Source organism: Microcaecilia unicolor, chromosome 1 (assembly GCF_901765095.1).
Source record: "Microcaecilia unicolor chromosome 1, aMicUni1.1, whole genome shotgun sequence".
In the NCBI taxonomy this organism is placed as follows: domain Eukaryota; kingdom Metazoa; phylum Chordata; class Amphibia; order Gymnophiona; family Siphonopidae; genus Microcaecilia; species Microcaecilia unicolor.
The window spans coordinates 193,041,251-193,056,981 of record NC_044031.1 but is presented as its reverse complement, the minus strand read 5'-3'; the positions used below and the strand labels follow the sequence as shown (position 1 = coordinate 193,056,981).

The window sequence follows — 15,731 nt, the reverse complement described above, 5'->3', positions numbered from 1 at the left end:
ATAATGGGTGATTTCAATTACCCCGATATTGACTGGGTAAATATAACATCAGGGCATGCTAGGGAGATAAACTTCCTTGACAAAATCAAGGTTTCTTTATGGAGCAGCTGGTACAGGAGCCAAAAGAGATGGAAAAATTCTAGATATAGTCCTTAGTGAAGCGCATGATCTGGAGCAGGAGGTAATGGTGCTGGGGCCGCTTGATAACAATGATCAGATTTGATTTTGGCTTTGGAGTAAGTACATAAAGGAAATCAATACATTAGCATTTAACTTTCAAAAAGGAGATTATGGTAAAATGAGAAGAACGGTGAAAAAATAACTTAGCAGCTGTGAAGGTCAAAAACTTACATTAGGCATGGATGCTGATCAAAAATACTATCCTGGAAGCCCAGGCCAAATATATTCCGTGTATTAAAGGAGGAAGGAAGACCAAACGAAAGTCAGCATGGTTAAAAAGTGAGGTGAAGGAAGCTATTAGATCTAAAAGAAAATCCTTCAGAAAATGGAAGAAGGATCCAACTGAAAATAATAAGAAACATCATAAGGAATGGCAAGTGAAATGCAAAGTGCTGATAAGGAAGACAGAGGGACTTTGAAAAAAAAATATTGTGTGGGCGGCAAAACCACATAGAAAAACTTTTTTTTAGGTATATTAAAAGCAAGAAGTTGGTAAAAGAATCAGTTGGACTGCAAGATGACGGAGGGGTAAAAGGGGTACTCAGGGAAGACAAAGCCATAGCGGAGAGATTAAATGAATTCTTTGCTTCAGTCTTCACCGAGGAAGATTTGGGAAAGATACCAGTGCCAGAAATGGTATTCAAAGCTGATGAGTCAGAGAAACTGAATGAAATCTCTATAAACTTGGAGGATGTATTGGTGCAATTTGACAAATTGAAGAGTAGCAATTCACCTGGACTGGATGGTATTTATCCCAGAGTACTGATAGACTTGAAAAATGAACTTGCAGAACTATGTCATTTATCTTTAAAATCAAGCATGGTACCGGAAGATTGGAGGGTGGCCAATGTAATGCCAATTTTTAAATTTTTTTTTAAAGGTTCCATATGTGATCTGGGAAATTACAGGCCGGTGAGCCTGACGTCTGTGCCAAGCAAAATGGTACAGACTATTATAAAGAACAGAATTACAGAGCATATTCAAAAGCAGGGATTAATAAGACAAAGCCAACATGGAATTAGCAGTGGTGTACCAAGGGCGGGGCGCTGGGGGCAGTCCACCCTGGGTGCAAACATAAAGGGGGTGCTCTGCTCCCGCTGCTTCAGTCCCTCTATTGAGGTTGCCACTTCTGCCTTTTCTCCGCAGTCCCCAGTCTCCACCTTCCCATCCTCAGCTCCCTTGCCAGCCCCATTCTCGTTTCTGCCACCCGGCACCCTGCATTTTTAAAATCTAAGCTTTGAATTGGCCATGCAGCATCTGTGAAAGAAACAGGTTGCCTTGGGCAGCTCGGGCCTTCCCTCACTGTGTCCTACTCTCACGAAAATAGGAAGTTATGTCAAAGGAGGACGGGACACAGGGAAAGCCCAAAGTAACCTGCTTTCACAGCACCCTGGCGCTCCACTGCCAATTCAAAGAAAATGCAGGGCTTCTGGTGGCAGAAGCAAGAAGGTGGCTGTTGAGAGTGGGCAGGTGGGAACTGGAGGCTGTGAAGTAACAGCTAAAATAAGGGCTAGGACTGGAACTCGGAGAGGGGGGCTGAAAAAGGTAGCTGGACCTGGGAGCTGAGAAGAGGGCAGGTGGGATAATGGGGCTATGGCTGGAGACCAAAACCCCCTTCCTCAGGTCAGGATAGGATACTGTAACATCAGTATACTGTATTGACCTGAGGAAGGAGGTTTTGGCCTCTGAAAGATAATGTATTAGACCAATAAAATGGTATTTTCTTTTCTATATTTTTTATTTCTGTTAATTGTAAAGTGTTGATTGGTAATTGTTAGTTTTTTCAAATTTACATCTGCTGTCTTTATATTTTGCACAGTACTAGGGAACATACATCACTATCACTGTTTTTGTGGTGTGGTGTTGCATTGTAGGCAGAATCTGGTTTCTTGGGGTTCAGTTTAATTTTTGTCTAAATATTTCTATTTTTAGTTTGTGGTTACTTATTCTGTAGTGGATTAGGGTGTATCTGTGTCTGTGAAAAAAACATGGCTTTGTGCTGGCATTGACTGTGCAGGATCGACAATCTGTACTATTCTGTCTGGTTTAGTTTTACAGTAGGTGAATTGATGTTCTAGTGCTCACTGCAGTGTTTAAGATGCTTCCTTTTCCTAGGTACACTCTTGTGTGACTCATAGAAATTACTGATTATAGTATTGTAGAATTGCTTTGTAGGTCCTGAGTGTTTTGTATTCTCAGTATACCTACCACTAGATTTTGGAGGGGGGTGTTAAAAAATGTTTGGCCCTAGGTGTCAAATATCCTAGGTATGCCACTGGGATTTAGTGAAGGGAAATCTTGCCTCACTAATCTGTTACATTTCTTTGAAGGGGTGAACAAGCATGTGGATAAAGGTGAGCCGGTTGATATTTTGTATCTGCATTTTCAAAAGGCATTTGACAAAGTACCTCATTAAAGATTCCAGAGGAAATTGGAGAGTCATGGGATGGGAAAGTGTTCTATTGTGGATTTAAAAGATAGGAAACAGAGAGTAGGGTTAAATGGGCAGTATTCTCAGTGGAGAAGGGTAGATAGTGGAGGCGCCATATTTTTGAATCGTTTTGTGCTTCCCTAAACACTTCTAAAGCACTCCGTTCCTGAAGAAGCCACGTTTCTAGGCGAAACGGGTTCCCGTAGAACGGATAATGAAGAGTGCCCGATTCTAAAGCTAAGTAGCGCAATATTTTATGCTCTGCTGCTATATATTGGTGATTAGACATTTGAATTGATTACTCCAACGTGGAAAAGAAAAAGAATGCATTAGAAAATAAAAAAAATAAAAAACAATAATAACAATGAAAGTATAAAAAAGCTACAAAACTGCAAGCTTACTTTAGAATGAAGTTTTTTCAGCCCAATGATCGAATCGTGGTGTGTGTTATAAGAGTTCATATAACCGCACACTAAACCCTGGGTATTTTACCCACGGTTTCTGAGGGCTTTTTCTTCATTTTTCAATGAGCACGCAAATTGTTACTGGAACTTTAATTTTGTATTAGGTTACTTTTTTGCTCCAGTGTTACTGCTTATGTTCTACTGTTTGGTCTTGCATAGATAGTGGGTTCCCCAGGGATGTTTGCTGGGACTGCTGCTTTTTAACATATTTATAAATGATCTAGAGATGGGAGTAACTAGTGAGGTAATTAAATTTGCTGACCGAAAGTTATTCAAAGTTATTAAATCGCAAAAGGATTGTGAAAAATTAAGAGAACCTTACGAGATTGGGTGACTGGTCATCCAAATGGCAGATGACGTTTAATGTGAGCAAGTGCAAAGTGATGCATGTGGAAAAGAGGAACCCAAACTACAGCTACGTAATGCAAGGTTCCACATTAGAAGTCACCGACCAGGAAAGGGATCTAGGCGTCATCATTGATACGTTGAAACCCTTTGCTCTGTGTGCGGTGGCGGCTAAGAAAGCAAATAGAATGTTAGGTATTAGGAAAGGAATGGAAAACAAAAATGAGGACATTATAATGCCTTTGTATCGCTCCATGGTGCAACCACACCTCGAATATTGTGTGCAATTCTGGTCGCCGCATCTCAAAAAAGAATTAGAAAAGGTACAGAGAAGAGCAAAAATAATGATAAAAGGGATGGGATTACTTCAATATGAGGAAAGGCTAAAACAGCTAGGGCTCTTCATCTTGGAGAAAAGATGGCTGAGGGGAGATATGATAGAGGTCTATAAAGTAATGAATGGGGTGGAACAGGTAGTCATGAATTGCTTGTTTAATCTTTCCAAAAATACTAGGACTCGGGAACACGCAATGAAGCTACAAAGTAGTAAATTTTAAAACAAATCTTAGAAAATGTTTCTTCATTCAACATGTAATTAAACTGGAATTCATTGCCAGAGAATGTAGTAAAAGCAGCTAACGGGATTTAAAAAAGGTTTGGATTGCTTCCTAAAAGAAAAGACCACAAGCCATATTTCTTCAACAAAGCCTACAATGAGAACTGATAACCTCACTAATCCACCTCACCACCCCACTCAGTTATGAAAGCCCACCTTCTATAACTACCCTAATCACTCCCTTCCTTCTTCTCTCTTCCCTTACTTAATCTCTGCACAGTACTAACTGTATCTGATATCCTGGAGACAATGTTAACAAGACTATGTAAGCCACATTGAGCCTGCAAATAGGTGGGAAAATGTGGGATACAAATGCAGTAAATAAATAATAAAATAAAACAGACTTGGGGAAAATCCACTGCTTATTTCTAGGATAACCAGTATAGAATGTATTATACTGTTTTGGGATCTTGCCAGGTACTTGTAACCTGGATTGGCCACTGTTGGAAACAGGATGCTGGGCTTGATGGACCTTTGGTCTATCCCAGGATGGCAGTACTTGTGTACAAGTTGCAGGAAGTAAAAGTTTGGGCAAAGATGCCATTTCTGAATTATATGCGTGCTACACATTTTGCCCTACCTTTCTCTGTACATTTTAAATAGGGCTCTAGAGGCCATTTACTAGATTTGGTTCCTTTTGAATTAGGTTTTACACAGCAACTCTAGTTTGTCTTTTTTTATCCTTTCTCCACTTACTGCATTTGCATGGTATCTCAGTTGTGGAGTTGGCTGTTTTCTCCCTTAAGTTGAAAATTTGTATTACCTGCAGTGAGAGAGATCTGATTGCAGCGAGCAGTAGGCAGATTTAATATTGAGGGGGCATGGGAAATGTACAGCTTGACCAAAAATTATATTTATTTTGTTTATTAGCGCAAAATGCCACTGCTCTCATCTTAACACTGACTTCTTTTCAGCTGTACAAGAAATAAGAAAAACATGTTTCATAAGTTTTGCCATACTGGGACAGACCAAAGGTCCTTCAATCCCAGCATCCTGTTTCCAACAGTGGCTAATCCCAAAAAAGTACAAAACATTTTATGCTGCTTATCCCAGGAATAAGCAGTGGATTTTCCCCACGTCCATTTTAATAATGATCTATGGACTTTTCCTTTAGGAAGCTGTCCAAGCCTTTTTTTGGAACCCTGCTAAGCTAACCGCCTTTACCACATTCTCTGGCAACGAATTCCAGAGTTTAATTACATGTTGAGTGAAGAAAAATTTTCTCTGATTAGTTTTAAATTTACTATTTTGTAGCTTCATTGCATGCCCCCATGTCCTAGTATTTTTGGAAAGAGTAAACAGTTGCTTCACATCTACCCATTCCACTCCACTCATTATTTTATAGACCTCTATCATATCTCCCGTCATCTCCAAGCTGAAGAGCCCTGGCTGCTTTAGCCTTTCCTCAAAGGGAAGTCGTCCCATCTCCTTTATCATTTTCATTGCCCTTCTCTGCACCTTTTCTAATTTCACTATATCTTTTTTTGAGATATGATGACCAGAATTGCACACAATATTCGAGGTGCGGTCGCACAATGGAGTGATACAAAGGTATTATAACGTCCTTATTTTTGTTTTCCATTCTTTTCCTAATAATACCTAACATTCTATTTGCTTTCTTAGCCGCCGCAACACACTGAGCAGAAGGTTTCAACATATCATCAATGACTACATCTAGATCCCTTTCTTGGTCAGTGACTCCTGATGTGGACCCTTGCTTTACATAGATATAATTCGGATTCCTCTTTCCCACATACATCATTTTGCACTTGCTCTCATTAAACGTCATCTGCCATTTAGATACCCAGTCTCGTAAGGTCCTCTTGTAATTTTTCACAATCCTATTGCGATTTAATAACTTTGAATAACTTTCGGTCAGTAAATTTTATTACCTCACTAGTTACTCCCATCTCTAGATGATTTATAAATATGTTAAAAAGCAGCGGTCCCAGCACAGACCCCCCCCCCCCTTAACTACCCTTCTCCATTGAGAATACTGACCATTTAACCTTACTCACTGTTTTCTATCTTTTAACCAGTTTTTCATCCACAATAGGACACTACTTCTATCCCATGACTCTTCAATTTCCTCTGGAGTCTTTTATGAGGTACTTTGTCAAACGCCTTTTGAAAATCCAGATACACAATATCATCGGCTCACCTTTATCCACATGTTTGTTCACCCCTTCAAAGAAGTGTAATAGATTGGTGAGGCAAGATTTCCCTTCACTAAATCCATGCTGGCTTTGTCTCATTAATCCATGCTTTTGAATATACTCTGTAATTTTGTTCTCAACCGTTTTGTCTGGCACCGATGTCAGGCTCACCGGTCTATAATTTCCCGGATCTCCTCTGGAACCTTTTTAAAAAATCAGCGTTGCATTGGCCACCCTCAAATCTTTCGATACCACGCTTGATTTTAAAGATAAATTACATATTGCTAAGAAGAGTTCCGCAAGTTCATTTTTCAGTTCTATCAGTACTCTGGGATGAGTACTATCTGGTCCAGGAGATTTGCTACTCTTCAGTTTAACACTTTCCCCTGCTTTCTTTACTCTGATCCCAGGAGAGTCTATTTGAAAATGTTTGGGCTGTGTGGTGGAATCTTAGTGATGCTAAAAGGCTTAGGGGGGTGGTGGGATAAATTGAATTAGTGCAGGTCAGTTTTATTTCAAGGCAAAATCAATGCACCCGGACCAACTACCCGCTTAAAACCCCCACACACACAACCCCCCCCACACACACTTAACCCCCCCCCCCACCCCACACACACAAGAAACCCACCACATTTTGAGTTGTTTCATTGGCCTTAGCCACAGAGAGAGGTTCTCTCTGCAGCATGACTGTTTTCCCCATAAATATTGTATTTATTATGATTTACCGCATTTTTGAAGGAATTCACTCAGGCGGTGTACAGTAAGAATAAAACAAAAGTGAGCAATAGACAGTTATTAAAATATTCAAGTAACAGTACAAAGTATGGCATAGTATACTACTTACAGTGTCAACACAATACATAATAGAACATTTTAATTGACATTGTAGGGTACGTTAAGGAAATGCTGATTCCGTTGTCAGATCTGCTATGTGCTGCCATATTCTTTCTTTTTCTTTTTTGGGTTGGAGACAAGTTAGTGTAAAGTTCTCACATTTGAGAACAGCTGCTTAGAAGTTTAAAGTATACCCAAGATTGCTCTGCTCAGGTGAAATTTCCAGATTGTATGGAATGTGATAGAAACTAAATGCATATCTGTTATACACCTTTCAGGTGTAAGATTTCACCCTTTATAGCATGGAAACCTTTTGATATATTAATATGTGTTTTATTTCTGTCTTCAGTGCTCACCATGGCCTGACACAGCATATGTAAATAATAGTCCTGCCACCACACCTCAGTTTAATTCCGTTCCACAGCATAGTACCTATACCACTCCAGATAGGTAAGATGCTTTTTCAGTGATTACTTATGGTTTTTAACGCATTTCCTGCTGAATACTTCAGATGCTGTTTAATCTCCTGCATTACACTTCTCTGCAACTAACTTTTCTTAATTCATACTATGTTTTCTTATATTCCAGTGCTCTTTCTCTACCTTATATATTGGGAGGCTGCTCCATATTCCACCACTTTGTCTCTGAAAATCTGTTTACTTGTGCCTGAATCTACTCTTCCAGTATCGAATAGTGAATGCTTTTATATTTTAGATTTCAACCTTTTGTATTTTGCAGCACCCTTTTAGTTTGCTATAGCCTCGAGGCATACCAAACTATAATCATGATTTTCATTACCACTCCTTTAACTTGCAGGAGAGCAACAGTTTTTATAAGTATGTTTCATCTGATAACTGAGCATGCAGGGCCAGGGAGTCCTGTAAAGTTACAGGGCTCCATGCATCCAGATGTCAGATTCAAGCTGGACACTCTCTCTTACACACTTCAAGAAATTCTTCTGTTACAAATCGATGTGGTAGAGGCTATTTCAATACAGAAAAGCAGTCATGGGTTTTATTTCAAGTATTTCATCATTCTGCATAAGATTGGAAGATTGTCTCCTCCCCATACGTTTTACGTTTGCTAGTGGTGTTGATACTGATGGGGAAGAGTAACAGCAGCATGGCTTCTGCTCTCCCACCAGGTCCTCCTTGCACCTTGAAGAAAACAGTCCATTTACTCTGTTGCAACTAATGGTGTTCAAAGAGATGCAGTTTAGATTCAGGGAACTACTTATGGGATGCTAATGGACCACCCCGATGTAAATCATTTGACAGCATAATTTAATTTTAAATAGCAGAGCGCCTGCCTTATGTAGCAGAAATATAAGCAAATTGCATCTATTTTTATAAAGGGATCTTACACAGATACCTGCCTTTAGGTTTATTTTGCGTGCATCTGCCCATGTTTTATAACATACAGAATTCTGCTCAAACTCCATACCAGAATAGCATTCTTGCTTTGGGTAAAAGGGTTCAGGTATGCTTTCTGTGTTGTATATCCTGTGTAATTTTTTAGGCTCCTCTTTCTGTGCCTGAAAAGTTAAATGGTTTATAAAATTACCCAAAATGCAGAAGATCTTGTTCCTGTCTTAATTCTGTGGTGTTTACTTTTGAATGTTTAGCTGTTCTCAGAAGGTGTTCCTGCTAAGCATCCCTTAAATATTCAAGGTTATGAAAGGTCTGTTAAGCTTGTCTTTTTTTTACTGTGGTTTTTTTTTTTTTTTAAATAAAGATGGTAAGTATTCAGTTCATGTGAGGAAAGGCTAAAGAGGTTTAGGGCTCTTCAGCTTGGAAAAGAGACAGATGAGGGGAGAGATATGTGATGTCTACAAAATCCTGAGTGATGTAGAATGAGTAGAAGTAAATTGATTTTTTTTTTTTTACTTGTTCCAAAAATACAAAAACTAGGGGACACTCGAAGTTACATGGAAATAAATATTTTTTTACTCAATGAATAGTTAAGCTCTGGAACTCTTTTCCAGAGGATATGGTAATAAGGGTTAGTGTATCTGGGTTTAAAAAAGGTTTGGACAAATTCCTGGAGGAAAAGCCCATAGTCTACTATTGAGACAGACATGGGAAGCAGCTGCTTGCCCTGGGATTTGTAGTATGGAATGGTGCCACAATTTGGGCTTCTGCCAGGTACTTGTGATTTGGTTTGGCCACTGTTTGGAAACAGTATACTGGGTAGATGGTGTTCTAGAATGTTCAGGTATATTGTGTTTGAGCCTCAGCTTTCCTTTCCGGCTTGATACTATTAGGTTGTGCTGACATCTGCATACTGGAATGCCTAACAAACCCCGGTAAAGCCCCCGTTGCTAGGACAACACCAACTGCTGGTTACAGAAATAACTTAGAGTAAAGATGTTTCAATGACCCTATCACTGGCTTATGTCCTGTGTATGTGCAGGGTTTCTGATTGGTTTGGGATAGGGGACAAGTCATAGGGTGGCAGAGCAGTATAAAGGTACAGTGCATACAGCATAGGTTGGAATATTCCTGTTTGGCAGGTTAGAGTTAACTTCCTTGCCTAGAGTTTATTCCCCAGGAAATATATTTTTCCCCGCGACTTTAAGTGAGGAACAATTCTTTGCAGCTAAGATCTTTTATTCTTTTTTTTACCCTGTCTTCTTTCTCTTTGCTTTGTGAACTTTATGCAACAGCTTTTTATTATACTCTGTAAACTTGCTGATGCTCACAGCCAAAGCTATTTCCTGTAGTGGTGAGTAATAGATTCCTCGTTTTTCTAACTTGTCTGATTTCTTGCATTTCCGAGAGTACTACGAACAAAATGCAGCACAGTAGACCATTGGTCTGACCCAGTATGGCTACTCTTATGTTCTTATGTTTCTCTGAGGACAAGCAGGCTGCTTTTTTTCATTTGTGGGTCGATGTCCGTGGCGGCCCAGGAATAGGAAGATTTTGCAAGCAAAATAAAACAGTTTTCTAGAGAGATCTGTCGCGTGACTTCCCGCCCGCCGCGCGAGCATGATTCCTTAGTTATTTTTTCTCCGCGGTGAGGTGTGGTTCAGTTTTCTATTGTCTCCTCTCTCAGGCCCAAGAAGAACTTCATTTTTGACTTTGGCTTTCGCCTTGTTTTATTCTTTTACTTTCGTTTATATATATATATATATATATATATATAAAAAAAAATAAAATAAAATATATATATATATATATATATATATATATAAATATATATAATACCACACCTGTGTGTGTGTGTGTGTGTGTGTGTGTGTATATATACAGTATATATATATATATATACACACACACATACATACATACATACCTGGTGTATTCAGTGCCTTGGGCCCGACCATAGCCCAGCCGCTTGTAGTCTGTCTTCGTATGAAGAAACGGACTCAAGCGTCTCGAGAGGTCCAGCGAGAGAAGCTTTTTGGGGCCTGGTCCGGCCCCTCGACATCGGTACCAAGGTTGGCGTCGTCGACATTGAGAGGAGCATCGACGGGAGCTAAGGTTATGGCTGCTGGGAGCAGTGAGGCGTTGAGTGGGTCTCCACCTGCCTTGAGGCCTCCTGTGATGCAGGCCGCCGCCCCCCCCCCCACCCCGGGACCCACCTTCGTTGGACCCGGCCCAAGGAAGACGTGAGGATCCCACGTCCTTGGTACCGAGGAGTCTCGATGACGGGTGAAGGTGAAGAAGCACCGTCATCGTTCTTCTTCGACACACGGTACCAGGAGCTCCGGGGCGTCGAGAGAATCGGCACCCGAGAAGCGTCGGCGCCGAGAGGAGCGCTCCCCCTCAATACAGGAGGTGCCGATGCGGCGGTCTCCTAGCAGCCCGGTACCTGCTCCCCAGCCTCCACGGATTCTGACACCGCCTGTTCCACTGGCCCCGCAGTCTTCTCCGATGGCGGCTCTCAATGAGCGAATCCCGGCCTTGTTTCCAGAGCTTCTGGAGGGATTACTGCAACAGTCAGCTTCAGGTATTGGGGGTGCTTGCACCTACTGTACCATCTGCTGCAGTGGTGTCTGGCCCTTCTCCTGTGGTGAGGTCTCAGACTGCGGTGCCGCCTTTAGCATCGGTGTTGGCTGCCACCCAGGTTGACTCCCCTCCGACGTCGGTGGAGGGAGCTTCGCCACAGTCGGATTGGGCGTCGACTTCTTGACATCGCCACAGAGGACATCGTTCTTCGGCGTCGAGGCAGGTCCAGTGTCGGAGTACCTTGACACAGGTTGTATCCGATACTGAACAGGAGTGCTCGTGGGGGTCAGAGGAAGATCCCAGGTACATCTGAATCTTTTGGGATTCCTTCTGACCCTTCCCCTCAGCTTGAAAGAAGACTATCTCCATCTGAGAGTCTGTCTTTTTCCTCTTTTGTCTGGGAAATGGCTACGGCTATTCCTTTCCCTGTGGAGGTTGAGGATGAGCCCAGGACTGAGATGCTCGAGGTTCTGGATTATTCTTCTCCACCTAAAGAGGCAGTGATAGTCTCTCTGCATAAGGTACTGAAGGAAGTCCTTATGCAAAACTGGTCTGCCCCTCTGTCTGGCCCTGTGGTCCCCAAGAAAGCTGAATCCCAATATTGGATCCACAGTGAACCTGGATTGATGAGGTCCCAATTACCCCACAATTCTATGGTGGTGGATTCCGCTTTCAAGAGAGCTAGGTGTACTAGAGACTATGCTTCGGTGCCCCCAGGCAGAGAAGCTAGGACTCTTGACTCTTTTGGGAGGAAGACGTACCAGGCCGCTATGCTTACCACCAAGATCCAATTTTATCAGCTCTTCACAAGCGTGCACTTGCGGGACTCGTTCCTGGCCAGGGGTACATTCGACACTTTTGATGTGGCATCCAGGATCGCTGCTCAGGGTATAGTGATGCGCAGACTCTAATGGCTGCGTGTCTCTGACCTAGATCATTCTGTCCAGCAGTGAATGGCTGATGTTCCTTGCTGGGGGGGATAATATTTTTGGTTAAAAAGTAGAGGATCTTGTTGATCAGATCAAGAAGCATAATGATGCTATGGATTCTGTCTCCCACCGGGTGCCTTCTGCTACAGCCTCCTCATCTAGGAGGTATTTTGGAGGGAAGAGGTGTGCTCCCTATTCCTATCCCAGGCGTAGATACACTTCTGCTTCTCGACAGCCTGCCCAGGCTCAGCCCCAGCGCGCCCGTTCTCGTCAACAGCGTGCATCTAAGGCCCACTCTGCTCCTCAGCAAAAGCAAGGGACGGGCTTTTTCACTGGCTCCAGTTCAGCATAGCTTCAGTAAAAGTGTCCGTATCAGATGACTTGCTGGTAGTGGGGAGGTTGACGTTTTTTCACCAAAGGTGGCCTCTCATAACCTCCGTCCGGTTAGGATACACGCTCAATCTGGAATCCAAACCTCCAAATTGCCCACCGGGAGCTCATTCTTACAGTTCCCAGCCGAAGCAGATACTTGCAGAGGAACTCTCCGCCCTTCTAAAGGCCACTGCGGTCGAACACGTTCCACCAGGGGAAGAGGGGCTGGGATTCTATTCCAGGTACTTTCTTGTGCAAAAGTAAACAGGGGGGATGCGTCCCATCCTAGACCTAAGGGCCCTGAACAAATTTCTAGTCCGAGAAAAATTCAAGATGGTTTCCCTAGGCACCCTTGTTCCCATGATTCAAGAGAACGATTGGCTGAGCAGGGACTGTCCTTTTTTGTTAAACTGTACAGTGCTGCGTAACCCTAGTAGCGCTCTAGAAATGTTTAGTAGTAGTAGTATGCTCTCTAGACTTAAAGGATGCTTACACACACATCTCAATACTTCCAGCTCACAGGAGGTATCTTTGATTTTGGCTAGGAACACAGCACTTTCAGTACTTGTTTAAAACCTCCTTATTCTCTTAGGTTATACAAATCACATTCACAATATTCAGCAAGAAAGAATAAAAAACTTTTATTCTTTTCAACTGTCCTCCCTTGGACAGAGGCTGTATAAGAACATTATACAGGAAGCAAAGTATATATTTACAATAACAGCATACACAGAAGGAAAAAGCTAGCTCATTTTGCTTAAGTTACATTCTCAGTCATACCTCTTATATACTCTACTTTTGCTACCTGCACCTAGTTTCTGTACGTCATTTCTCATAATCCCTTAAGGCTTCTTTTGCTAAATTTGCAAATGTCAGCTACATTCTTTCCACCTTTCACAGCCATCCTATCTCTATTTTCCATCACCCTGTTAATCATTTGGGTTGTTCATTGTTTTCACATGTCCATGACTCTTATCTTATCACCAGACATTATTGCACCATTGCCAAACTTGTTCTTTTCCAGAACTCATGATTTCTTTTTCTTTAACTTATATACAAATCCTCCCTTGAACCTTATTCATAAGGTTCACAACAGATTATATGATTATAGTTTGTATCACTGTTAGACTGGGCACAATCCTGAGTAACAGGGTATCCCTCAGGCCGTCATGGCAATAGCAAACATTTTCTGTCAAATCATAGAATCAGTGAGTGAGGTTTCATTATTTGACATTAGTAGTCCAGGACAATTGGGTCCTGTTGAGTCAACCAGAGTGTCAGGAGAAATGATAGTATTGACTTGATTTACCATGGTCATCTTCATTGTACTCTGACAAACTCGTCGACAACAACTCATTAAGCATGGCAGACAGCACAGCAATAATCCAGCAACACATATGAAAACAATACATCCAGTTACAATACCTCTCAACCATGGTCCCAATCCTGAAAACCAATTTTTGATTGAATCCCACCAAGACATATCTAATATTCCTTCATAATCACTTACTTTCAGCTGTGCTAAAGAAAGAATGCGCTGCATTGCATTTTTAACAATAATAGATTGATTTCTGATAACAGTACAACATGAGGTATCGTTAATAAGTTCACAAACACCTCCTGATTGGGCTAACATATAGTCTACTGCCATCCTAGTATGCATCGCATAACGTGCTGTATCATCAATCTGATTTTGTAGGGCGGTTAAAGCACTGTCCAATTCATGGGTAACAACATGTAATAATGATTGTAATCGTCTAATTGACATTCCTAATTCAGCAGTGGTAGCTGGTTCTGCAAAAGGTATCCAAGATGTTGCAGATAAAGCATCTAATTTTTTCTTAGTCAAGGGATATGTACTGTTAATATAGTCCAGGGCTAGTTGTAAAGCCTGATCATCACTATTAATACTGCTAAAAGATGTGCTTTCAGTATCTCTCTTTCTTCGTCTATTGTGGCTATCGTGAGATGCATTTAAAGGAATAATGATATCAAAAAGATTCAGTTGTACCAGCGTACAGAAAGAATACGTTGAGGGGAGAGATGTATATAACATACCATCACATAACAAATAATCACCAATACGTAAATTATCTAAAGAACTTAAATTGGAATATGGACAATATGTGACTGAAAAAGGAAATACAGAATCATTAGTACTAGGCATTGAGGAACAATGTTGTGGTGGTTGTGAATGGGCTACCGATGAGGTTGCATTAAATTTACACAAATCAAAGACAAATTTTAAGTTGTTCATCGTACAATTCTGGCTTGTCACATAAAAAGTTGTCTGTGCTTTATTACAGTAAATCCTATTACCGCATGCATTTTTAGTGGCGGTGGCGTTGATAAATATCGTATGATGCAGCACAGTCCAATTCTTTGTATGTACATCATACGTATAGTTGCAGAGAATAAAATATTTGTGCCAATGCATTACTGATACTGATGAGTTTTGCAGGCACCAAAAGGAAAATAACGGATATGTATCAGACAAGAGGGGAATGTTGTTAGATGTTTCATTTCTCCAATAAGATTGTCCATTATCCCGAACACAAGAGTTGTTTGCAAAACAATTGTGATGACCACTGAGTTGTATCATAGTATGTCCATGCATACGTGCAGGGATTGAAGAAAATGATGACATCACAGGGGTACATACAATACAGTCCGTCAGATTCAATGTTTTCACGGCTTCTCGCAGGCGTTGAATGTAAGTATTCATAACGGGTAGTTGATAGGTAACAGTCAAGCACACAAGTAAACACCCAACGACCCTCATTGCATTAGTGCAGTGGGTGCTGGTCTTAAATCTGATAGGTGAATCCAAGTTGTGTGGTCAGATAATTTTGCAGCTGTTGGAGTTAAGTCAGTAATAGCAAACGGACCTACATACACTGGATCTTTCCAGGTCTTGTGTGAAATTTTTCCTTAGCACCTGTTGACCTATAGAAAAAGAAGCAGACAAGTTATCATTTCTGTAGTATTGTGGTTCACTTTGGGCTACCCTAGACAATGATTGAACCAACTCCATCACAGGCTGTAATTGTTTCCAATACATTTGCGGCGTATGCAATGGCGTTACAACAGGAGTTCGCATTTGTCTACCTGTTTGCAATTGGAATGGCAAAATTTTTAATTTTGTCAAAGGACTATTTCGCATTGACATCAATGCCAAAGGTAGTAAATCATGCCAATTATATTTATGATCAGGTGCCGATTCTCTGAGAGAATAAAGCAAGGTTCTTAATTTTGTTTTCAGAATACCATTGTAACGTTCAGCCAATCCATTAGAGGTTGGGCTATACACAGATACCTTACGGTGAGTAATGTTCAAAATTGTCTGTAATTCAGACATTAAGATGTTATTAAAATGAGAGCCATTATCCGATACTGTTTTATGAGGACAACCATGAGCAGGCAAGATATTGCGTACCAAACTCTGGATAAC

The 15,731-nt window shown here is 41.1% G+C and overlaps 1 protein-coding gene across 11 annotated transcripts in view; it reads left to right on the top strand.

The window, feature by feature from the left end:
- The window catches only part of UBP1 (upstream binding protein 1), a 330,162-nt gene that overhangs the window by 182,624 nt on the left and 131,807 nt on the right, over nt 1-15,731 (top strand). For all 11 annotated transcript variants that reach the window (XR_003942186.1, XR_003942191.1, XM_030203410.1 and 8 more), the window contains one exon: nt 7,376-7,476. Coding sequence is in view for 9 of the 11 variants with exons in the window: in XM_030203410.1 (XP_030059270.1) it covers nt 7,376-7,476 (101 nt within the window). In the remaining 2 variants the exon portion in view is untranslated. The remainder of the gene's footprint in view (nt 1-7,375; nt 7,477-15,731) is intronic.